This window comes from Indicator indicator, chromosome 17 (assembly GCF_027791375.1).
Source record: "Indicator indicator isolate 239-I01 chromosome 17, UM_Iind_1.1, whole genome shotgun sequence".
NCBI classification, from domain to species: domain Eukaryota; kingdom Metazoa; phylum Chordata; class Aves; order Piciformes; family Indicatoridae; genus Indicator; species Indicator indicator.
The window spans coordinates 16,714,094-16,738,636 of NC_072026.1; the positions used below are offsets into that span (position 1 = coordinate 16,714,094).

At 54.8% G+C, this 24,543-nt stretch overlaps 1 protein-coding gene across 1 annotated transcript; it reads left to right on the forward strand.

Annotated features, from left to right (window-relative positions):
* Positions 1–8,334: 8,334 nt before the first annotated feature.
* Positions 8,335–24,295, forward strand: TMLHE (trimethyllysine hydroxylase, epsilon). Its single transcript, XM_054388462.1, has 9 exons — positions 8,335–8,360; positions 8,519–8,761; positions 14,288–14,469; positions 15,467–15,643; positions 16,586–16,865; positions 19,153–19,272; positions 19,744–19,980; positions 21,083–21,221; positions 21,862–24,295. Exons 3-9 carry the CDS (start codon positions 14,289–14,291, stop codon positions 21,991–21,993), a joined length of 1,266 nt encoding a protein of 421 aa, XP_054244437.1. The 5' UTR covers positions 8,335–8,360; positions 8,519–8,761; position 14,288; the 3' UTR covers positions 21,994–24,295.
* The last annotated feature ends 248 nt before the right edge of the window (positions 24,296–24,543 follow it).

Sequence of the window (24,543 nt, forward strand, 5' to 3'; positions counted from 1 at the left end):
GCCAGCCAACAAAACTTACCTGACTTTCTCTCACCTCCTTATCTTCCTCTGTTGAGGCACAGAGATTCTGCCTCACAGCCACCAGCCCCTCCTGAAGGTATCCAAGAACCTTCAGGATAGCCAAAAAACTTGCCTGACTTTCTCTCACCTCACCCCCACAGCCATCAGCCCCTCCTGAAGGTATCTAAGCACCTTCAGGCCAGCCAAAATACTTTCCTGACCTTCTCTCACCTCCTCATCTTCCTCTTTTGAGCCACAGAATTTCTGCCCCACAGCCATCAGCCCCTCCTGAAGGTATCTAAGCACCTTCAGGCCAGCCAAAATACTTTCCTGACCTTCTCTCACCTCCTTATCTTCCTCTGTTGAGCCACAGAGATTCTGCCCCACAGCCACCAGCCCCTCCCAAAGGTATCTAAGCACCTTCAGGAAACTGAGCTCCTGAGAGCATGGAGGAGAAAAAGCCACCCAGATCTGTAGTCAAGCATTGGAACAGGCTGCCCAGGGAGATGGTGGAGTCCCCATCCCTGGAGGTGTTTAAGAAACATGTAGCCATGGCACTTTGGGACATGGTTTAGTGGCCATGGCGGTGTTGGGTTGATGGTTGGACTCCATGATCTGTGAGGTCTTTTCCAACCATGATGATTCTACCTCCCAGCAAAGCAGACCCAGTGCTGGTGGGGAGGGGGTGGGTGGTGACATGTCTCCTCAGCCCCCAGCTTGGAGATGTGACAGCAGCACCATCACAGGTGGTGTCACCACCCAAGCTCAGCTCCCCTCAGGGCTGGGGCTGGCTGAAGCAGGGAATCGATAGTGACTGCTGCTGGCCAGACTGGGGTGGGGGCAGGAGAAGCAAGGGCTGGGCTGGGCACACAGAAGGAGCAGGAGGAACCCAGGGGCTCTGGGAAAGACTGCAGAGCCACACAATAGGAGAAGGTTTGGATGGAGGAGACCTGCAGGCATTTGTCTTTCATCTGGGGGTGGAGCAGTCTGGAGGGGCTGGAGGTGGAGCCCCCACCCCCAGTAGAGACCCAGGGGAGCCAGCCCAGACTGAGCTTTAATGGGAATCACTTATTGACCCTGCAGAGCCGGGGTGGGGGGAGATGGGCAGGAGGAAGATAGGGAGATAGCTCCAATTAGCAGCACCAAGCCACAGATTATCTTCTGGAGAGAGGACCTGGGCCAGCAGCCAACCAGAGCAGGGTCTGCTGAGCTGTGTGGTGTGGGGGGAGGACCTGAACTTGAATGGGACCCTAAGCATCCCCATGTGCTCCACAAATGGGCAGCTGGGACCATGCAAGGGGCTGAAGATGAGCAGAGATGGAATCCCAGCATCCCAGTACCCCAGAATCCCAGCATGCTGGGGTTGGAAGGGACCTCTGGAGATCATCCAGTCCAACCCCCCTCAAGCAGGGCACCCACAGCAGCTTGCCCAGGATCACAATGGCCAGGGGGGGTTGGACTCTCCCCCAAGAAGACTCCACAACCAACACTTTCTCCAGTCCTTCCCCAAACTGGAGAGCCCAAAACTGGACCCAATGCTCCAGAAGTGGCCTCATCAGGGCAGAGTAGGGAAGGAGCTGCTGGGATATGAGACCTAAAGCAAGAGGTTAGGGAGCCACCTGTGTTGCCTTGACAAGGGGAAATCCAAGTCTCCTGTGTGAGGACATCAGCAGAAGCTGGGGACACACACACCACACACACCCCCTGTCTCCTACTGTCCTTTCCTAAGGAGGGGACACCAAAGGGTGTCTGAGGGCCCCTCCACTGCTGCAAAAAAGAGACCACTGGGAGCAAAAGCTCCATTTCTAATAGGGACAACCCCCTGGTATCTTCTTGCTCCTCCATTTCCCACCACGTCTCTCCCTGAAGCACCACCAGAACCTTCATTTACTCTACAATAGTCACCTCCTGAGCCCACCCAAATGTGTCTCCCACCCCAGAGATCCTGAGGGCCAAGGCAAGGGTCTCACCTACCTGAGAGCCACCCCAACATCCCTGGGCAGATGCTCTTCCCAGGAGAGCTTCAGAGTTTCCTTCAGCTGACCACATTTGCCTTTCCCTTGAACCATGTCCCTGCCCTCGACAGGGAGCCAGAGGACCACAATGCCCCCAGCTCCTCCACCCATGGCACACACTTAATTCCCCTCAAGTATTTGCCTCCTACAGGCCATGCTGAGCAGAAATGCCAGCTTGGAGGCAGGGCAGATGTCCCAACCTACTGGAAAGCTGCAGGATGAGCTCCTGACCATTTGTTCAGCCCCACCAGCACCCCTTCATCCTCTGTCTGGGATCTGCAATGGCCTTGGACATCTCTGTCTGCCCACAGTTGAGTGGGACCCACTTAGATGAAGAGGATATAGGTCTGTGAGAAGAGCACAGCTCACACCCCAGCCCAGATCTCTTAGAATCATAGAACTGTTGGTTGGAAGAGACCTTTGAGATCACTGAGTCAAACTTTCAACCCAACACCACCATGGCCATTAAACCATGTCCCCAGGAGCCATGGCCACAGGTTTCCTGAACACCTCCCGGGATGGTGACTCCACCACCCCCCTGGGCAGCCTGTTCCAGTGCCTGACCACTGTTATGGACTCTTGTGGGTTCCTCCTCCCCATGGTCCCACAGCTGGGGATGAGCCATGGGCCCAGCTGTACCCCAGGTTGGGGGCTCAGAAGATGACCTTAGGGCAGGGTGGAGGGAACCTGGATTGTGGGAAGATGTTCATAGATTCACAGAATGGTTGGGGGTCGGAAGGGACCTGCAAGATCATCTAGTTCCAAACCCCCTGCCATGGGCAGGGACACCTCCCACTAGTCCAGGTTGCTGAAGGCCTCGTCCAACCTGGCCTTGCTCTCCTTCTAGACATCCCACCAAGAGGTCTGTCCATGGGGAAGCAGCTGGCAGCCTGCAGCCCCCCGGGCAGTGACGTCAGGGCAGGGGAAGCAAGGTCCTGACCTTTCCCAGGCTCCCAGTGCTCCACACTCCAGTTCCCTGCCAGTTTATCAGCCACTGGAGCGCGACCAAGAGAACATCAGCCAGGAGAGAACAAACAAACATCCGAGTCTGAGCTTCCTTCCTTCCTTCTTTCCAACAAACCACCCCCCACCACCACCCCAAAAAAAGAAAGAAAAAAAAAAAAAGAGAGAAGGAATTAAATTTAAAAATGCTGAAAGAAGGCAAATAAACAAAGCAGCGTTGGTGTCTCCATGGGGATGTGAAGCCTTCCTGGGAGTGGGAGCTGGACCTCAGGGAGAAGAAACACCAGAGCAGAGAAGTCAGTGACACCAGAAGTGGCCCCACCAACAGCCCACCTGGAGGGACCCCAGGTTCAGCGTTCAGGCTGGGGCCTCTCACTCCAAGAAGGACATTGAGGGGCAGGAGGGGATCCAGAGAAGGGCAATGAAGCTGGTGAAGGGTCTGGAGGACAGAGCTGGTGAGGAGCAGCTGAGGGACCTGGTGGTGTTCACCCTGGGGAAAAGGAGGCTGAGGGGAGACCTTCTGGCTCGTGGAAAGGAGGCTTTGAGCCAGGTGGGGGCTGATCTCTTCTCCCAAGGAAAAAGTGACTGGACGGGAGGAAATGGCCTCAAGTTGCCCCAGGGGAGGCTCAGGTTGGGCATGAGGAGCAATTTCTTCACAGCAAGGGTTATCAGGCACTGGAACAGGCTGCCCAGGGAGGTGGTGAAGTCATTGTGGGTCAGGTTTGGTTGGGTCATTTGTACTGGGTTGGGTCATTCACCTTGGGTCATTCCTGTTGGGCTGTGTTGTGTTGGTTCATGCAGGCTGGGTTGGCTTGAGGGGGGTCACTCCTGTTGGGTTGAGCTGCATCACTCAGGTTGGTTTCTGTTGATTTGTGCTCTTTGGGTTACATTGGGCTGGACAGTGACCACCAGATTGGGCTGGACAGGCATCAAAACGAAAATCCTGAAAGGTCTCCTCTCCACATGGAGATCTTTCAGGACTTTCATCCTAGGACCCATTTCCAGGAACGTCTCCCATCTGCTTGGCCACTCTTTGGTGGAAGCTGCCACATTTCCTGCAAACCCAGGAATCTCCCTGAGGAAACATCTCCTGATGCCTGCCAGCACAGAAGCCACGTGCAGAGAGAAACCTGCATGTCACCAAACCCACTGTGTGACATCAGCAGGGGCCACATCACCTCCAGGAAACCCTAGGAGCAGGGATGAGAGACCAATTCCTCCTTTGGAGGGGAAGGGAGGGCGTGGAGTCACTTCCCTCCTCCAAGGAGCATGGTTGACCTCCAAGCCCCGCAGCACTGGAGCTGCTGGTGGGACTGGCAGGGCCTTTCCCAGGCCAAGGACTAATTCTGGATCCCCCCCAGGGCGGATGTGGGACCTCAGCAGCAGCCCCCATTGGAGAAGAGAAGAGCACTGTGTGGGCTTCTAGCTTTATTTAAAGACGTTGGTGACCCCAGGAAGAGCCCACGAGTGGATGAGGGAGGGGGGAAGAAAATTCCCAGATCCCAGCTGTCCCTGGGAAATCCCCACCAAGCTCCCAGGCCTTTTCTTTCCCAGCATGTGAGGTCCTACAGGCCAAGCAGCAGGTGCATGTCCAAAGCATTGGGCACCTGGGGCAGAGGCCACTTGGCCACAGCACTTATGAGGAGGTCACTGCCCTGCTAGACTCAGCAAAGGATCAGTTCTGCAGGGACAAGAGGCACCACAAACCCTTGTGAGGTCCAGAAACCACCATCCATACCCCAAAGGGAAACATCCACACAAGGCACCAACCACAGAATGGATTCTGTTTGAATTGGAAGAGACCTTTAAGAGTCCAACCATTAACTCAGCACTGCCAGGTCACTGCTAAATCATGTCCCTCAGCACCACATCTCCAGGGCTTTGAAACCCCTTCAGGGATGGGGACTCCATCACCGCCCTGGGTAGCCTGGGCCAGAAGAGTCCAAACTCCACCTAGCTCAAATCTCCTTTCAGGGAGTTGTGGAGAGCAAGAAGGCTTCCCCCCAGCTTCCTTTTCTCCAGGCTGCACAGCCATGGTCCTGGCAGGAAGCACTGGCCCTTCTGACATCGTGCCTTGGTGCTCACACAACCCCTAAGAGGAGAAGGAACTTGTCCAGGTGTCCACAGGATCCAGATGTGTCCCTGATGTGAGCAAAAGGTAGGTGTTGGTCTCTTCTCCCAAGGAACAAGTGACAGGACAAGAGGAAACAGCCTCAGGTTGCCCCAAGGCAGGTTTAAGTTGGACATGAGGAACAATTTCTTGCCCTTGAGGGTTGTCCATGTCTGCCTTAAGCTGCCCAGGGCAGTGGTGGAGTCCCCATCCCTGGAGGGGTTTCAAAGCCATGGAGATGTGGTGCTGAGGGACACAGTCGGGTGGTGACCTGGCAGTGCTGGGTGAAGGGTTGGACTCCATAACCTGAAAGGTCTCTTCCAACCAAAATGATTCTGAGAGAAGGTCCAAGGGCCAGTGATGGGCACAGCCTGGGGAGCACAGGGTCAGCCATCACCCACAGCCTCCTCCAGGGACCCAGCACCAGGACACCCAGTGACAAATTCTCATGGAGGCTGAGATGCCTCTGCCATGAGCTCACCCAGTGACTAATTTGTTTATCTCCTCTGGGAGCTGCAGGGAGATTTTGGGAAGCAGCAGCTCCCCAGCAGCTCCTTCTGCCTCTTCCCAGCCCTCCCCCACCCCTTTCCTGAAAAACACTGGAAGGGTTTGTCAGCAGCAGGCTGTGGTGGTGACACGCCACCACCACGTCCCCTTGCTGCCAAGGCTATCACAGCAAGCAGCTGCTCTGCCTCCAGGCACAGCAGGAAAGGAGGTGGTGAGGCACTGGAACAGGTTGCCCAGGGAGGATGTGGGTGCCCCATCCCTGGAGGTGTTCATCCAGGTTAGATGAGACCTTAAGCAACCTGGTCTAGTGGAAGGTGTGCCCTGCCCATGGGGGTGGGAGGGGGGGTTGGAACTTGGAGATCTTTGAGGTCCCTTCCAACCCAAACCATTCTGGGATTCTGAGGATCTATGAAAAGCAGAACTCAGGAAGCTGACAAGGACACCCTCCAGGTCACGCAATCACCTCAGACCCCTTGTGAGGAACAGGGTCTGGGGGAGGCTCCTCAGTGACCAAAGGCAACTTAGCACCATGATCCTGCCCTGAAAATCCTAGAATCCCAGACTGGTTTGGGGAGGAAGGGACTTTTAAAGGGCATCCATCTGAACCCCCTGCAGTCAGCAGGGACAGCTGCAACTAGAGCAGGTTGCTCAGAGCCACAAACAACCTGACCTGCAATGGTGCCAGGGATGGGACATCTCCCACCTCTCTGGGCAACCTGGGCCAGGCTCTCCCCACCCTCAGTGTCAAATATTTCTCCCTTCTCTCCAGTCTGCATCTCCCTCTTTGAGTTCAAACCATCACCCTTTGTCCTGTCACCACAAACCCCGCTCAAAAGTCTGTCCCCAGCTTTCCTCTGGCCTCTTGAAGTCCTGCAAGGCCACCAGAAGGTGTCCCTGGAGCCTTCTCTTCTCCAGGCTGAACAACCCCAACTCTCTCAGCCCGGCCTCACAGCAGAGGGCTTCCAGCCCTCCCATCACTGCTGTGACCTGCTCCAGCCCTGCTCCAACAGCTCCATGTCTGTGCTGTGCTGAGGACTCCGGAGCTGGCCCCAGCACTGCAGCTGGGGTCTCCATGGGGCTGCTCTCCAGCCCTTCATCCCCAGCCTGGATTGAAACCTGGGGTTACCCTGACCCAGGGGCAGGACCTTGCCCTTGGCCTGGTTGAACCTCATGAGGTTCACATCGTCCCAGTTCTCCAGCCTATCCAAGCCCCTCTGTAGGGATCCCACCCTCAGCTCAGTGTCAGCTTCCGAGGGTGCCTCTATCCCACCGCCCTTGTCACTGACAACGACATTAAGCAGCACCGCTCCCAGCACGGACCCCTACAGGCCCCCACTGGTCATAGATCGCCACCAGGACCCGGAGCTGTTGCCGGATGCGGAGCTCACGGGGCGGGGAACGGGTCGGGCACTGCGGGAAAAGCGGCAAAGCACGGCCCGCAGCGGCGGCACCGGCGAGCGGAGAGAGCCAGGAGGCCTCCCGTACAGCGTCACACAAGCTACAGAGGGCTGGAAGGCTCCGTGTGGAGCGGCAGAGGTACCACAGAGTGTGAGCGGCACCAGCGGGCGGGCGGATAGGGCAGCGTCACACAGCCATAGGGACGGGGATGTCCTAAGACTGTGGGGACGGCGGGACCGGCCGAAACCCTCCGCGCATCGCCAGTGGCTCTGGAGAGTCTCCAGGCGGAGAGAGCGAGGAGGCGCTCTGCTGCCATCACCGCAGAACGTCCCGGGGAGGGAGGATACTATAGAGAGCCTCGCAGCGACCTAGAGCGTCCCGGGGGCGAAGACACCATAGAGAGCCTCGCAGCTGCACAGAGCGTCCCGGGGAGGCCGCGGTGTGCGTGAAGGGCGGAGCCGTGCGTAAGGGGCGGGGCTGGGTGTTAAAGGAGAAGCGGCCATAGGGCGCTGACCTCGCAGCTGGTTCTGTCAGGTCGCTTCCCTTGGCCTGTGCCCGGGGAGGGACAAGGTGGGGAGCGGGGCTGGGCTGGGCTGAGCTTAGTTTTCGGGAGCTGCCCGGGGAGGGAGAGAGGGAAGCGGGGCAGGCAGGGCCTTTGGGGTTATAAAGTGGTCATTTTGATCTGAAAGCACCGGAACGCCGAGCGGTGGGGAGTGAGGCGGGCGGCGGGGCCAGGCAGGCCGCTGGAAGGCCGCCTCGTCCCGCGAATGGCAGGCGCCGCCGCCTTCCCCGGGCCCTTCCGTTCTCCCGACGCCTTTCTCGGCCTCCTCCGCCTCGCTGCGGACGCGTTGCCAGCCCGGAGGCTGCTGTGCTGCCGCTCACAGCCAAGCCTGCGGGTTACCCGGCCCACTGCGGGTGGCCTGGGGCAGCAGCTCGGGTCCCGGGTGTCCAGGTCAGGTTGTTTGTGGCTCTGAGCAGCCTGCTCTAGTTGCGGATGTCCCTGCTGGCTGCAGGAGGGTTGGACTGGGTGAGCTTTAGAAGTCCCTTCCCACCTACACACGACCGTCACTCTCTGGGCCTGGCACTGTCTCTATGGTTTCGGACGCTCTAGTCCAGCTCCGCCCCGCACTCTGTGGTACGGCCCCGCCCCGGGGCGGCCCCGGCCCTGTCCCGCCGCAAGCCCGGGGCCCGGTAAAACCGCTCGGGAAGAGTCGGGGCAGCTCCGACCTCGGGGAGAGTTGCCGAGGCGGGTCAGGACCGGAGAGGCGGGGGAGATTCGGTGGGTCCCGATTTCCCGGGGAGGTTGGAGGAGCCGGTTCGTACCGGGGCTCGGCCTCCCTTCCCGGAGCTCCACGGGCCGCTGCCGAGTAAGGAATTGGTGGTGTGAGGTCTGCAGCTGCTGGGGGAGCCAGGAACTCAAAATGCAGCTTCTAACGTGGCGTTTGGGTTTGCTGTTTGGTTTGGTTTGTGTTTTACTATTTAAATGGTAATGTGGATTTTTCTTTAATTTTTATGTCTTTATAAGGTCACCAAGATCCTGATTGAAGAGCCTTTGCTTCCTTGGCCAGCGTCAGCCCCTTGAAGTGCACTCACCACTAAATGTGAAACCTTCCCAGCAAAGGTTTTGGCCTGGACTGTGCAGGGACCAGGAGAAGGAAGCAGGCAAGAGCTGTAACCACCAGCAGAGACCAAGGGCCAACGTCCCACGCCTGTCTGAAGCCTTACCCCATCTTTCTCCCACCTCAGCCCCGTGCTTACAGAGTCCCAGGTAAGGACAGGCATGAAGAGGGCAGAATCCCAGACTGGTTTGGGTGAGAGGGGACCTTCAAAGCTCATCCAGTCCAATCTCTTGCAGTCAGCAGGGACATCTGCAACTAGAGCAGGTTGCCTGGGGCCCCAGACAACCTGACCTGCAATGGTTCCAGGCATTGGGCATCTCCCCTCTCTGGGCAACCCGGGCTAGACTCTCACCACCCTCAGTATCAAACAGTATCAAAAGTATCATCTCTATTCTGAATTTCCCTCTTCTAGTTCAAACCATCACCCCTTGTCCTGTCACAAGGAGCCCTGCACACAAGTCTGTTCCCAGCTTTCTTCTAGTCCCTTGAAATCCTGAAAGGCTGCCAGAAGGTCTCCCTTATTTTTTAGTAGCTCATGGGCAGAGTTTTTAATCTCTTTCCCTGATCAAAGCCAACTCCTCCCTGCCCAGGAGAACTGCCTCGCCCCTCTCTGCCGGGGCAGGACCAAGAGTGGGTAAGAAAAGTGATTTTAATACCAGGAGCTGACTGCAACAAGTATCCCTGGGGTGGATAAACCACAAGGGCTGGGAGGAAAAAAGAGAATTAGAGCCTGGTTCAGTGAAACGGCAGGGCCTGAGGAGGCTTTGTTGAGGGTAGAGGAAGAAACTGCAGCGAGGAGACAGCAGAAAGGTTATGAGAATGGGGGTCTGGAGTTGGGTGTTTGGTGTTAAAGGTTGGGGGGTGGTGCAGAAAATTCTCTTCCTTTCTAGGGAATTGAAGCTGCCAGGGCCTGGGATGGGTTTATTAGCTCCTTAATTTAATTGAAGTCTCTTGTGGGGCAGGAGAGGCTGATTCCTGTCAGTACAGATCTAATAGAGGTGTCTGCTGGGGGGGAGGGGGCCGAGGCTGTTCTCAGCAGGGGCCAGCCAAGCTGCCTTTTGTTTGGTGGTAATTAACGGGTAAAAGAGGTCACCTCGGGCTGTTAAACCTTTAACTCAGCTGGATGTGGCTGAGGGATGATGGCACAGCCCCAAGGGGACTGGGTTTTGTCACTGAGATTAGTCTAAGTTGCTCACCTGGCTCTGGTTCAGGGCTCTCTGCTCTTGCAGCACTCCACTTTTTGTCCCTTTTTAACCTTTTCTTTGCCTTCAAAAAAGGCTTCTCCCTCTCAGGCAGCAGCACTGAGGTGTTTGGGCACAGCTTCCAAAGCAGCAAACATCCCATTCGAGGTGTGCAGCCAAGAGGGCACCAGGATGTGAGTCCTGCATGATGCCTGCAGAGTGTTTCCCAAACTGCCCTGGAAAGTGATTTCTTTTCTCCTTCTCCCTCTTTTCGAGGCCCTTTTGTGCTTCTGAAATATTTCTTTTATAGCTCAGAAACCTTCAAGCAGTGAAGAGTGATCCAGGAGTGTGAGCACCTGAGTGGTTGGCATGTGACAAGAGCTTGAGAAGGAGCTTGAAAACTGTCACCAAGGGAGGGGACAGATCTGCTCACAGCACCAGCAGGCCCACGTCACCCTGTTCCTTGGCTAAAAGCTGCCTGAAGGCCACAGCTTGGTCTGGTTACTCCTCCCTTGCACATTTTCAATGCCAAAACTCTTTGGTTACTGATTTTTCTCTCTTTTTTTTTTTTTTTTTTTTTTTCCCCCAGTTCAGTTATTTCACTTTGCTCAAAATGGGAACTATGACCACAAAGTGCTTCAAAACAACGATGGTTGCTTCTGGTGGTGCTTGAGGCAGCAGTGAGACAACTGCTGAAGGGCCAGACAGGAAGTCCTCCTGGATGGAGGAGCCCCTCATGAGGCCCCACTCTTCCTTCCTCTTGTTTCTCTCCCCAGAGATTTATCCTCAAACCACAACATTTTGGAGCTTTCTGCACTTCCCTGCCTCCAGCTCTCACAGCTCTGTTCCTCCTCTGGCACTTCTAACATGGGTTTTGCCTGTGCTCCTGCTTTTCATCCACCTCAGGGTAGACTCCTGGGTAGGATGAGGCCCACAGATCTTCACACACAGCATCTCCATGGGCTTTTGTGCCAACTTGGTAGTGAGCATCTCTCCTTTCTCAGAGTCTCTTTGCTCAGGATAGCCTCCTTCCTCCTGCCCTTTGTGAATTTCGAGGGAAATTTTGTCTTAATCTTTGGGCTGCTGCATTTTGCTGCTGCCCAGCATGGTGTGGACAATATGAAGATGAGGTAGAAGAAGGACTGAGGGAGAGGTTTGCTCATTCCAACCAGGGGAGAGCTGTTAGCCCTGATTAAACACAGACCCAAAACATAAATCCTCCCTAATCACACGGATTTAAGTGTGGGGTTTTTTTTTTTTTCTGCTGTTGTTTTCAACTCCTCTTGGGTTTGATGTCTCTTGGAAAGATTTGAGGCTTCTGGAAAAGCTGTTTGTGATGTCTGCTTCCAGCAGGAACAGCAGAGGAGCAAGAGGTCTTGCTGATTAGATTCAACATCTGGGGCACTTACCCCAACCTGTGTTTATTCTCTGGTGAGTTTTGATACTGCAAGAGGATGAGATAAAAGGGAAGGTGTGGAGGAGGAGATAACCATGGCTGGAGCTGCCCCAGGCAGAGGCCACTTTAGAAATGGGTTTGTAGATGGAGCTTCTCCTGGTGATTTTGGGTCCTGGGTGAGGGGATAGAAGCCACTTAGAAATGGGTTTGTAGATGGAGCTTCTCCTGGTGATTTTGGGTCCTGGGTGAGGAGATACTGGGTGTATATAAACAACTTTGCTGCTTTTTTTTTTTTTTTTTACCCCCATGCTGGGTTAGTGGAGATGTTTGATATCCAAAAGCCAACTGGATGGAACTTTCCCACTTTTAGTGTCTTTCTCAAACAGTCTTGAGAGCTGTGAGCTTTAAAGCTTGGTTCATGGAGTTAAATCCTCTCTGGAAGCTTTGTAAAGCCAACAATCAACTCCTGGTTGGTTTTGTTTTGTTTAGTTTTTTCTCCCCTTCATTGTGGAGTTTGCATGCCAAATGTGATTAATGCCTTTTCCACACTCCTCCTCCTCTTCAGCTTTCCCCTTACTGCTTGTACAAAACCTGATCTTCTGGCTGGCAGGAGACCACCAAAGGAAAAAAAAGTGAGTGTCCTGTGTGTCTGCAGGTCATGGAAGTTCTCCCCTGTCCCAGTTTCTCTCTCTGCAGTGACAGTGCTGCTGCCTTTCAGGGTGTTGCAGCTCAGTCAGCACCTCAAGAGAGTCTCCTGGGCTTCACAGAGTGTTTGAAGTGCATAGTCAGTTGTGTTGGCAGAGATCTTGGTGACTGCCAATGGTGCAGCAGCAAGGAGCTCCCAGAGCCTCTCCTCCTGCTGTGTGCAGTGAAGCATCAGCTTCTGGTCTGGTTCTGCTCAGTATCTGGATGAGGGGATCAAGGGAACCCTCAGTAAGGCTGGAGAGGACACCAAGTTGAGTGAGTGTTGATCTGCTGAAGGAAGGGGAAAAGGAGGCTGAGGGGGGGCCTGGCTCTCTTCAACCCCCTGAAGGGAGCCAGGTGGAGGTTGGTCTCTTCTCCCAAGGAAGAAGCAATAGGACAAGAGGAAATGGCCTCAAGTTGCCCCAGGGGAGGTTTAGGTTGGACATGAGGAAAAATTTGTTGCCCTGGAGGGGTGTCAAGGCCTGGCCCAGGCTGCCCAGGGCAGTGGTGGAGTCCCCATCCCTGGAGGGGTTTCCAGGCTGTGGAGATGTGGTGCTGAAGGCCATGGTTTGGTGGTGCCCTGGCAGTACTGGGTTAATGGTTGGGCACCATGACCTGAAAGGTCTCCTCCAACCCAAAGGACTCTGGCTCCATGACTTGCAGGACAGCCTGATCTGCAGCCTGCTGAGGAGGACGTGTTGCTGTTTTAGCAGCCATGGAAATCAGAACCTCTTCATGAGCAGAAACTTCTTTGGTGTGAGTGTGCTGGAGCCCTGCAGCAGGCTGCCCAGGGAGGTTGTGGAGTCTCCTCTGGAGAGCTTCCAGACTCCCCTGGCCATTGTGATCCTGGGCAAGCTGCTGTGGGTGCCCTGCTTGAGCAGGGGGGTTGGATTGTGTGATCTCCAGAGGTCCTTTCCATCCCCACCATGCTGGGATTCTGTGAGTTGAAATCTGCAGCACCAAAGCTGCCAGTGACTCGTCACAGGCTGTGGCCAAGTGCCTTGTAGAGCTCCCTGGCTGAGAAGTCCATCTTCATCTCAAACCATGTCCTCTTTATGAATGTTTCCACTCCCTTCCTCCCCAAATCTGGCTGTAGTTTATTGTGGTTTTCTCTCCTGCTCCTCAAGTTGTTCTCTGGGAACCCAGCCCCTCTGATATTATTATTATTATTATTGAGATCTCTGCACTGGGTCACCTTTGAAGTGGAGAAGCAGGTTGGACAGGCAGAGCTCTGGTGCCTGTGCTGCTCAGATAAGAAGATGAAGATCAGGAGTCTGGGATGAGGAATGCTTCCCAGCTCTGTGTCTTATCCACTTTTCTCTGCCCTGCAGACCAAAATGCTGATAAAAGCCTGCTGGGTTCAGACTTGTCCTCCAGACATTGATAAACACAACAGGGTGTCCAAACCACATCTTAAAGCTTCTGAGCTTCAGCCCTTGCTCTTTGTTTTGAAGATTTGGTGCCTTCTAGTATCTAGCCTGAAATTATCCACAACTGGTTTCTCTTCCATGCCAGCTGTGTCCTTCAGCAGCAGCAGAGATCTTCTTCCTCATTGTTTTGCATTCTCTTTCTGGAACTGACCTAATTATGGATTCCTCTGCTCCTTGCTTCTTTAACCAAGGTCACTTTGCTTCCCTCATCCCTGTAGATCTGCCCAGGAACGGTGAATTCCAGCAGGGAAGGTCCCAGATGGGACAAGACCTGAAGCAGATGAGGCTTTGTTGGTGTTTTCCACAAAAAGGGTTGACCACCAGTTCTTCTCTTCTGGGATTGCTTTGCCTGATGTATCCTGGGATCTCATGTGTGCCTTCTCAGGAGTCTTTGCTGTGGTCACAAAAAGCAAGACCTCCCTGTTCCTCCTCCTCATCTTCCCAGCTGATGTCCATGGATTGGATCAGCTTTAACTCACCACCCTAATGATTAATTCCCAGTTGCTCTCAAGGCATCCAGTTTGTGAGGGCAGCCAGTTTTCACATGCAGCTTCAGGGTCTTCCTCCAGGGTGTTGGTGGTGCCAAAGTATCGACTGCAGCTGGTCTGGACAAGGGTGAAGCTCCCCAGTTTCATGGGAACTGCTGTATGGTCCATGTGGTGGTACCACCAAGGGTGGAGTGAAGGCACTGGGGAAAGCCTGGCAGCCTGCTTGCCTTGGCACTGGGAGAAGCCAAAAGTGGTGCTGGTCTTCAGCCTTGGTGTTGAAGATGTTTAATCCAAGGCTCTCCAAGCTGTGTGTTTGGTTGTTTTTCATGTCCAAGTGGCACCTAGGAGGCAGGTGGCTCCTCTGGCCAGGCTGCCAAGTCATCATGCCCACTTCTTCTCTTCCTCCTCAAAGGACTGGTTCTCACTCACCTCTCTGGTCAGTAAATGACCACAGGGGAGGATGACACCACCTTCTTCTCTCCCCTGTCTCTCTCAGGATGTGGTGCAGGAGGCTGGTGGGTCTGCTGGAGATGCCAGGATGGCTGAGGGGAAGCTCTGGACATTGCCCAGCCTGGTTGTCCCATCACAGGAGGACCACCCTCGCTGCTGCAGCTCACTGGCACCACACAGCCCCGGAGTCCCTCAAGTGTGCCTGGCAGTTACATGGTGACCATCTAGGTAGGTGTGTTAGGTAGACATCTACCTGCTTTTGGGTGGCTGGGGAGAGGAGTGGGAAGGTTGCCCAGAGAGGTGGGAGATGCCCCATCCCTGGCACCATTGCAGGTCAGGCTGTCTGGGGCTTAGAGCAACCTGCTCTAGTTGCAGATGTCCCTGCTGACTGCAGAGGGTTGGACTGGATGACCTTTTGAAGGTCCCTTCCAACCAAAACCATCCCATGATGTGAGAAGAGAGACAACAGCCAGGCCTTCAGTGAAGGTATTCTTCCTGAGTGAAGGAAGAGTGTGGCCAGCAGGTGAAGGGAGGTTCTTCTCCTCCTCTAGTCTGCCCTAGTCAGGCTGCATCTGGAGTACTGGGTCCAGTTCTGGCATCCCCAGTTCAAGAGGGACAGGGAACTGCTGGTAAGAGTGCAGTGGAGGCTCCAAAGCTGCTGAGGGGCCTGGAACATCTCTGTCAGGAGCAAAGGCTGAGAGCCCTGGGGCTGAGAGCCTGGAGAAGAGCAGCCCCAGAGGGGATCTGATCAATGCTCAGCAAGAGCTGAAGGACCTGTGGGGGGCAAGAGGATGGGGCTGGGCTCTTCTCAGTGGTGCTCAGTGACAAGACAGGGGGCAACAGGCACAAAGTGGAACCCAGGAGGTGGTTCCCCCTGAAGAGGAGGAGAAACTTGTTTGGTGTGGGGTTGCTAGAGCCCTGCAGCAGGCCGCCCAGAGAGGTTGTGGAGTCTCCTTCTCTGGAGAACTTCCAAACCCAGCTGGGCATTGTGATCCTGGGCAAGCTGCTGTGGGTGCCCTGCTTGAGCAGGGGGGTTGGGCTGGATGATCTCCAGAGGTCCCTTCCCACCCCACCACGCTGGGACTGGGGTGGTTCGATTTAGCTGAATTTAGGTTGAGGCACCAGGTCGTTTGGGGCCTGTGAGTGTGACCAGAACTTGTGAGCCCTCAGCTTGAGCTCTTGGCTGTGGTTTCTCACGGGTGACCCCAGTCCCTCTCCTGGGCAGAGCTGAGGTACAGGGACACCCTGATGCGCTTCGACTTCGTCTGGCTGCGGGACCACTGCCGCTCCGCCTCCTGCTACAACGCCAAGACCAACCAGCGCAGCCTGGACACGGCCAGCGTGGACCTGGCCATCAGACCCAAGGCTGTCCGAGTGGATGAGACCACCCTCTTCCTCACCTGTGAGTAGCAGAGGGTTTCTGCCCAAATGGGTGTCTCCACACTCTTCCTCAGGGCAGAGCTGCAGAGCACTGTGGTTTGCGGGCCCCCCCGCCGCTTAGAGACGTCTGTGGGTGGTGGGTCGTAGAATTACACAATTGTTTCACTTGGAAAAGGCCTCTGAGGTCGTTGAACCCATCCCTGGTGGAGCCCCTGGGTGGTGGTGGGATCACCAGCCAGCCATGGCATTCACAGAGTCACTGCCCTGTCCCCAGGGTTAGTTGCAGAGGGCAGGTAAAATGGCCAAGGGATGGGGAAGCTACTCCCAAGGGACACATTAGAGCTGTGAAGATCATGGGAGTGTTGGAAGCCTCCTCTCGTGAGGACAGGCTGAGAGAATTGGGGTTGTTCAGCCTGGAGAAGAGAAGGCTCCAGACAGACCTTCTGGTGGCCTTTCAGGACTTCAGGGAGCTGAACAAAAAGCACCAGTTTCCCCTGGGAAACAAAACTAGAAATGGGTAGATTCGGATTGGATGTTGGGGAGAAATTCTTACCCATGAGGGTGGTGAGATGCTGGAACAGGTTGACCAGGGAGGTGGTGGAAGCCTCATCCCTGGAGGTTTTTAAGGCCAGGTTGAATGTGGCTCTGAGCAGCCTGGTGTAGTGTGAGGTGTCCCTGCCCATGGCAGGGGGCTTGGAACTAGATGATTCTTGAGGTCCCTGCCAACCCTAACAATTCTATGATTTAGGCTGGACACAAGGAACAATTTCTTACCCTTGAGGGCTGTCAAAGCCTGGCCCAGGCTGCCCAGGGCGGTGTTGGAGTTCCCATTCCTGGAGGGGTTTCAAAAGCCTTGGTGACATGGTGCTGGAGGCCCTGGGCTGGTGGTGACCTGGCAGTGGTGGGTTGAGGGCTGGGCCCCCTGAGCTGAAAGGTCTCTTCTGTGCCTTGTCCCTCGTGCCAGGGCCCGACGGGCACGTCACACGGTACGGGCTGGAGTGGCTGGTGAGGAACAGCTACGAGGGGCAGAAGCAGCAGGTGATGCACCCCAGGATCCTCTGGAATGCAGAAATCTACCACCAAGCCCAGGTCCCCTCCGTGGACTGCCAGAGCTTCCTGGAGACGGATGAAGGGCTGAAGGAATTCCTGCAGAACTTCCTGCTCTATGGCATTGCCTTTGTGGAGAATGTGGCTCCCACCAAGGACGACACAGAGGTCTTAGCAAAAAGGGTCAGCTTGATCAGGTACCAGGGGCTGGGGTGGGCAGAGCAGATCTCAGGAAGAGATTTCTCGCCCTGAAGGTGGTGAGACCCTGGTCCAAGTGGCCCGGAGAGGTGGGAGATGGTTGGAACTATAGCAGGTCAGGGTGTTTGGGGTCTGAGCTACCTGCTCTAGTTGCAGATGTCCCTGCTGACTGCAAGGGGTTGGACTGGATGAGCTTTAAAAATCCCACCCAAACCAGTCTGGGATTGTATAATTCTGAGGCCACTGACAGCTTGTAGAGGAGCCATGAAGGGCAGGCTCTTAATCACCAAATCCCCACATGGTCAGGGTTGGAAGGGACCTCTGGAGATCATCCACTCCAACCCCACTGCTCAAACAGGGGCATCCACAGCAGCTTGCCCAGGATCACAATGGCCAGCTGGGTTTGGAAGCTCTCCAGAGAAGGAGACTCCACAACCTCTCTGGGCAGCCTGCTCCAGGCCTCCAGCACCCTCACAACAAAGAAGTTTCTTCTCCTGTTCATGTGGAACCTCCTGGGTTCCATTTTGTGCCTATTGCCCCTTGTCCTGTCCCTGGGCATCACTGAGAAGAGTCAGGCCCCATCCTCTTGCCCCCTACCCTTTAGCTCTTGCTGAGCATTGCTCAGATCCCCTCTGGGGCTGCTCTTCTCCAGGCTCAACTGCCCCAGGGCTCTCAGCCTTTGCTCCTCACAGATTCTCCAGGCCCCTCAGCATCTCTGCAGCCTCTCCTGGACTCTCTCCAGTAGTTCCCTGTTGTTTGGAAAGCTGCTGCCACCTTACCCTGTGTTGCCAAGAAAAGGTCTTCTATAGGCTGTGTTTGCTCCACTTGAAGTGGGAAGGAGGGGATGGTGCTGTGGGGTCTGACCTGGTTTTAGGGGAGAAGCTGCAGTCCCAGGCTTGTGGAGCTTCCTGAGGAGCACACAATGACTTTTGTGATAGTGGGATTGTGCCCAGAGGAGCAACTGGAGGAAGTGACCTGTCTGGGAAGACTGAAGCTGTGTGAGGAGAGACATTTCCTGTTATGACTTGGGGAGGTCAGGAGGGCAACCCTGGCCCTGGGAGCCAGGGAGAAGATCAAAAACAATTCTTAGCTCTGGCTAAAGAAAGCTACTTGAGGAATGTTCCTTCTGTGTGTGATTGAAAGGTTGAGACACACCAACAGCCTTGGGGGATAGACTTTTGAGTTCCACCCAAGGTTTTAATTCAATAACTCCAAATAGAAGCCAGGAGCTCCAGGGAATATCCACCCAGCTTCCACCTTCAGGTACCTCCACCCTGCAGCCTCCAAGTGCTGTTTGTCCTTGCCTTGTGTCTGTTCCCTTCCATGATGTTGTAGGAAGGAGATGGGTGAAGACACATCATCCTGAGGACAAAAAAAAAAAAGGGATTGTTGGACCACCCTGTGGTGGGTACCAGCACTCTGGCAGCTCCTTGTGCCACTCAGTAGCTTCCTGGGCTTGACTGGGCTGATGGGTGGTGGGGAAGAAGATCTGTTGGTGGAGAGGAAGTGAGAGTCATTACCATCAATGTTTTGGGGAGGAAAAAGAGAAGTTGGATACCAGAGGAGGTACCCAAGAAGCAGCAGCTCTTGACAAGGAGAAATTTAAGTTGTTGGGGTTTAATTGGCTCTGTGCAGAAGATGGAGGGGAGTAACCTCAAACCATAGAGTCATGAACTGGACTAGGGTGAAGGGATGTTTAAAGCTCATCCAGTCCAAGCCCCTGCAGTCAGCAGGGACATCTGCAACTACAGCAGGTTGCTCAGCCACAAACAACCTGACCTGCAATGGTGCCAGGGATGGGGCATCTCCCACCTCTCTGGGCAGCCTGGGCCAGGCTCAGTGTCAAACATTTCTCCCTTCTCTCCAGTCTGAATCTCCCTCTTTGAGTTCAGCCTTCGTCCTGTCACCACAGACCCTGTCAAAGGTCTGTCCACAGCTTTCTTCTGGCCCCTTGAAGTCCTGCAAGGCCACCTAGAAGGTGTCCCTGGAGCCTTCTCTTCTCCAGGCTGAACAACCCCACCTCTCTCAGCCTGACCTCACAGCAGAGGGTTTCCAGCCCTCCCATCACTGCTGTGGCCTCCTCTGGCCCTGCTCCAACAGCTCCATGTCTGTGCTGTGCTGAGGACTCCAGAGCTGGCCCCAGCACTGCAGGTGGGGTCCCAGCAGAGCAGAGGGGCAGGATCCCCTCCCTCCAGCTGCTGCCCACTCTTGTGCTGCAGGAGAAGTCCTGCCCTCCCAGCACTCTGACCTGCTCAGCACACTGACAGCTGCTCCTCTCCCCTGCAGGGAGACCATTTATGGTAGGATGTGGTACTTCACCTCTGACTTCTCTCGAGGAGACACTGCCTACACCAAGCTGGCTCTGGACCGTCACACAGACACCACCTACTTCCAGGAGCCCTGTGGGTGAGTGCTGCTGCTGGCTGCAGCCTCATGCTGTCTGCAAGACCAACCTGGATGAGGCCTTGAGCAACCTCCTCCAGGGGGAGGTGTCCCTGCCCATGGCAGGGGGATTGGAACTAGATGATCTTGAAGGTCCCTTCCAACCCAAATTATTCTATGAATCTATAAGGTTTGACTTGATCTTAGAAGTCTTTTCCCACCATAATGATTCTACGATAGACTTTGGGTGACACAGGCCTGGTCCTACCCTCACTTGAAGTCTCCCAGGCTCATGTCACTTGACTTGGGGGAGGAGCAGTGTAGGCAGTTGGTCACCTTCTCAGAAAGCAAAATGGGGGAGATTTGGGCTGGGGAAACAGCAGGCTCCTGATGATAAATCTTAGTCTACATCTGCTTGGGTCCATGGGGAGCTTTTCCATGGGACAAGCAGTCCAGGTCTTCTCTCTTGTGCTCTGGATTCTCTCACCCATGCAGCATCCAAGTGTTCCACTGCCTGAAGCACGAGGGCACGGGTGGGAGGACCCTGCTGGTGGATGGCTTCTACGCAGCAGAGCAGGTTCTCAGACAAGCTCCTGAGCAGTTTGAGCTGCTCAGCAAGGTGCCCTTGAAGCATGAGTATGTGGAGAATGTGGGAGACTGCCACAACCACATGATTGGAGTTGGGCCTGTCCTCAATGTCTACCCCTGGAACAACGAGCTGTACCTCATCAGGTAACATCAGCCTTGGGCCTCTTGCTTTGGGGAGGAGGCTGGGTTGTGGTGGATGAGTGATTTGCCAGAAGATATCCCTCAGCCATGCTGAGGGACATGGTTTAGTGGTGACCTGGCAGTGCTGGGGTTATGGTTGGACTCTGATCATAGCATCTCTCCTGTGAGGACAGAGTTGAGAGAGTTGGGGCTGTTCAGTCTGGAGAAGAGAAGGCTCCAAGGTGACCTTCTTGTGGCCTTCTTCCACTATCTGAAGGGGGCTACAAGAAAGCTGGGGAGGGACTTTTTAGGAAGTCAGGTTGTGACAGGACCGGGGGAATGGAATGAAGCTGGAAGTGGGGAGATTCAGACTGGATGTGAGGAAGAAGTTCTTCCCCATGAGAGTGGTGAGAGCCTGGAATGGGTTGTCCAGGGAGGTGGTTGAGGCCCCATCCCTGGAGGTGTTTGCAGCCAGGCTGGATGAGGCTCTGGCCAGCCTGATGTAGTGTGAGGTGTCCCTGCCCATGGCAGGGGGGTTGGAACTGGCTGAGCCTTGTGGTCCCTTCCAACCCGGACTGATTCTATGACTCCTCCAACCAAACTGATTCTATGAACACTCTTGCACTGGGCAGTGAACTCCTCCTTTCTCCCAGGGTTGTGTCTTCTCCTCAAAGTTCTACACTTGCAGCAAAACCTCCCTTAGATCATCTCTAGACCCTCTCTTAAGTACTGGTCATAGAACCATAGACCTGCTGAGGTTGGAAGAGACCCTGGAGGTCATCAAGTCCAACCACTCACCTAGAGCTCACAGTCCCACCACTGTGGCTTAACCACATCCCCTAGCACCACATCCACACATCTGGTAGAGGTCTCCAGGGATGGTGGCTCCACCACCTCCCTGTTCCAATGCCTGATAACCCTTCCTGTGAAGACACCATTCCTCATGCCCAACCTCAAACTCCCTTGGCACAGCTTGGGGCCGTTTCCTCTTCTCCTGTCACTTGTGAGAAGAGACCAAGCCCTACCGTGCTCCACCATCCTTTGAGGTATCCTACAGGCTCCTGAGCTTCCGTGTGGAAGTTCCTGGAGCCCCCTGGATTGTCTCTTCCTTCTCCTTGACTCATAGGTACAACAACTACGACCGAGCCGTCATCAACACGGTGCCTTACCACGTGGTTCACCGCTGGTACGCTGCCCACCGCACGCTCACCACCGAGCTCAGGAGACCAGAGAATGAACTCTGGGTCAAACTGAAGCCAGGCAAGGTAGGACATGGACTTTGGAAGCAGAGAGGGGGTGGCAGGGTGCTCCTTTAGATGTGGAGGCTTGTTGTCACCCAGCTGCCGCTTCGGGCAAGCTCCGCGTGCTGCAGCTTTCCTCTCCAGAGCTGTGCTCCTGTAAGGAGGTTGAGCAGAGTAGGGCTTGGGCTCTTCTCTCAAGGAACAAGGGACAGAACAAAAGGCAATGGCCTCAAGTCGTCCCAGGGGAGGTTTAGTTTGAATGTGAGGAGGAATTTCTTGCCCTTGAGGGTTGTCAAGACCTGGCCCAGGCTGCCCAGGACAGTGGTGGAGTCCCCTCTTCCTGGCGGGGTTTCAAAGCTGTGGAGATGTGGTGCTGAGGGTCACAGTTTGGTGGTGACTTGGCACTGCTGGGTTAATGGTTGGACTTGATGAGCTTAAAGGTCTCTTCCAACCCAAACAATTCCATGATTCGCTGTGGCTGGCAGCAGAGCAGAACTGGCTCTGCTGGATCATGTGAAACATCTGCCTCGAGCCTCATCTGCTCTCTCAGGCCCACTGTGGCATTGCTCTTCAGTCTCTAGGGATCTCCAACTCCAGAACCTTTCCTGTCAGAGGCTCTGTGGATGTTGTCCTCCTTCTGATGGGCTTTTCTCTCCTCCTGCAGGCCCTGTTTGTGGACAACTGGCGTGTGCTGCACGGGCGGGAGGCCTTCACCGGCTACCGCCAGCTCTGCGGCTGCTACCTGACCAGGGACGATGTGCTGAACACTGCACGCCTGCTGGGACTCCAGGCTTAGCCCAGCCCACCCCACTCTCCATGGAAGAGGTCATCAGACCTCCAGCACCACCCTGCTGGCTCCTCTCACCACGCAGAAGACGTTGCACATACCTCAAACACCTCCATCCTCTCCAAAAAGTTCTCAGTGCCTCCTCGGGAGAGGGAGCAGGTGGAAACCAAAGGTTGTGGGAGCTTCGTGGGGCCATCCTCTGCCTTGGAGCATGGTCAGCTCTTGCTATGCATGCTCCCAGCCTGGCCTTTCGAGGTCCCCTGTCTCAGCTCTGCTGAGCAAGGGTTGATTCCCACCATGGGAAGTTCTCCTCCAATCAAGTGCCTTCAAGATTTGAAATCTTGGGGTCTTTCCCTACTCAGCCTTTTCTGTCAGCTGATGTTTTAGGGTTCTTCTAGCAGAGCAGAATGGAAACCTCTGGGGCCTTGCCTTGCTCCAAGCTGGACTTTACACCTTCTAGAGAAAATCAGAACCTCATTGATGATGTCACTACTCAAAGGCTGTCGGCATGTTGCAGTGACTTCTTTCTTCTCAAACATACCTTGTGGTCCTGCTAGAGGCTGTGATGCTCCAGGGGTGGCCTGGAGGGGAGGAGTGGGCACGACTGGAGTGTTTCTGACAAATCTGGGGTTAGAAGGGACAGAGGGAAGTAGCAAGGGCTGTGTTGGGAAGGAGAGATGAAGGAGCTATTGACCAGTTGACCTCCAGTCACATCATGCTTGTGTTCAAGGGTGAAGCCTCAGCAGCTGCAGTATTTGCTGAGGAATTTCCCTCTCTGCTGCTCTTGGATCTTGCCTGGAGAAGGAATTTGCAAAGGTTATCATGAGGTTGACCTTTGGAGGTTCTTTTTCCTCCAGACTCTCCTGGGTATGAAGGTAACAAAACTGGTAGCTGGGAGAAGATGTCAGAGTCTGAACCTCAGTGGAAGGAACAGAAGCAAATTCTGCCTTTAGCAGAATCCTTGGAATTTTAGAAGCAGGAGGAGACTTTGGATGTGTTCATTTCTCACTCCTCCATATCTTTGGGGGTCTTCACTCTGCTCTGAGTAGACCTTAACCAGGGCTGGTCCCTTTCCTGGCAGGCAAGATGTTCTGATTTCCAGGTGCATCTGTGCTGAACTTGCTGCCCTCATTGAAAATAAAGACTGAATGTAGAGATCTCAGTGGTGAGACACTCCTGGAGGTTCTCCTCATGTGAACTTGAGCTCCTTCTGCAGTTTCCCCTCTGTAGTGAGCTGTGGTTGCAGTCATCAGCAGTTGGAAGGAGCTTTGGAGCAAAGGTTCAGCAGGAAGCAGTCCCTCCCTTGTGTAAGGGAGTGATGGGAGGTTGGCTGCTGTCAGGAACATCTCCCAGGGCTTGAAGTTTCCTCCAGGCAGAGCCAAGTGTTCCTTGAGCAGCCTGCAGCACATGTTGTAGATTCTGGAGGTGCCAGTTCCACTAACACACCTTAGAGAGGGAGCTTTGCAGGTCTCCATCAATCATTTGAGGTGTAGCAAAGCACAGGCTTGCACACACTGTCCCTCACACAACCCAACCTTGATGCTCCAGGCTGCTTTCTCCCTCTGCTTCTTGGTGAAGCCATGGGCTGGAGCTCGAGGGAAGAGGTGGTGACCCAAACCAGTGTCTGAGCTGACAAAGGGTCCTGAGCAGGGTTGGGAGCCCTTGAGCTGTCGCTTGAGTGATTTGAGGTTATCAAGGGTTCCTGAGCTCTTCCTTGTGTCCCCAGGATGTGAGGAACAGCACAGGGGTGATGTGGACACCTTCCCTGAGTCAATCAGCTTGACTTTCCCTGCTGAGGGGTTCTCCATCAGCTGAAGATCTGCTGCTGCCCTGAGCTGGCATGTTCAGGACTGTGGCTGGCCCAAGGGAGACCCAACCAAAGCATGTTGGTGACACTGTCATGCCCCAGCTGCCTTTCTGACCCAGAATGTGCTGACTGTAGCTCTGCCTCCCACTGCTGCTGCCAGGGGCTGTGGTCTGCAGGCACCAACCCTTCTCTCAGGAGCCAGCTCCAGCCTCAAGGTGGTTGTGGAGTTGTCCATGGTGAATGTAGAAGGGACACGTTTCCTCCTGGGTCCTGGGGTGGTTGAGTAACAACAAAACAGGGCAGGGGGAGAGCTGGGTTTAGACCTTGTGCTTCACCTCTCCCTGCTTCCCAAGAGGGCTAAGTTCTTCTGGAGCAGCTCCTGAGCACCCAAAGGCCATTAGAAGGGCCAGGACTTGCTGGTTGTTGCTGTCTGTCTGGTACAGGTGGCTGTTGGGCTATGCTGTGTTTGCTCTCATGCTGGGATCAGGTTTTGTAATTGAGCTTTTCCAGTTCTTTGAAGCCAATAAATGATGAGCTGCCTCCTCCTCCTTCCCACCAACCCTCTGTGTTCTTCAAGCCCTCAAATAAACGATTTAGGAAGTGATCAGCTCCACAAAGTAGATGTTTCCCACGACCATGGCCTCGAAAGTAAGTCCATCATGACCCCCCAGAGGTGGAATAAACGTGAGGAGCTTCTCCGTCGTTCTTTCCCTGGCCACAGGGAGGCAGAAGGCGCAAGAAATTGAGAAGTC

Bases quoted from the DNA above. Each gene is read 5' to 3' on its own strand.
- TMLHE (XM_054388462.1), top strand. From the start codon at position 14,289: ATGTGGTGCAGGAGGCTGGTGGGTCTGCTGGAGATGCCAGGATGGCTG. The intron at 14,470-15,466 runs GTAGGTGTGTTA...TCTCCTGGGCAG, and splicing joins GTTACATGGTGACCATCTAG to AGCTGAGGTACAGGGACACC. The intron at 19,273-19,743 runs GTGAGTGCTGCT...TCACCCATGCAG, and splicing joins TACTTCCAGGAGCCCTGTGG to CATCCAAGTGTTCCACTGCC.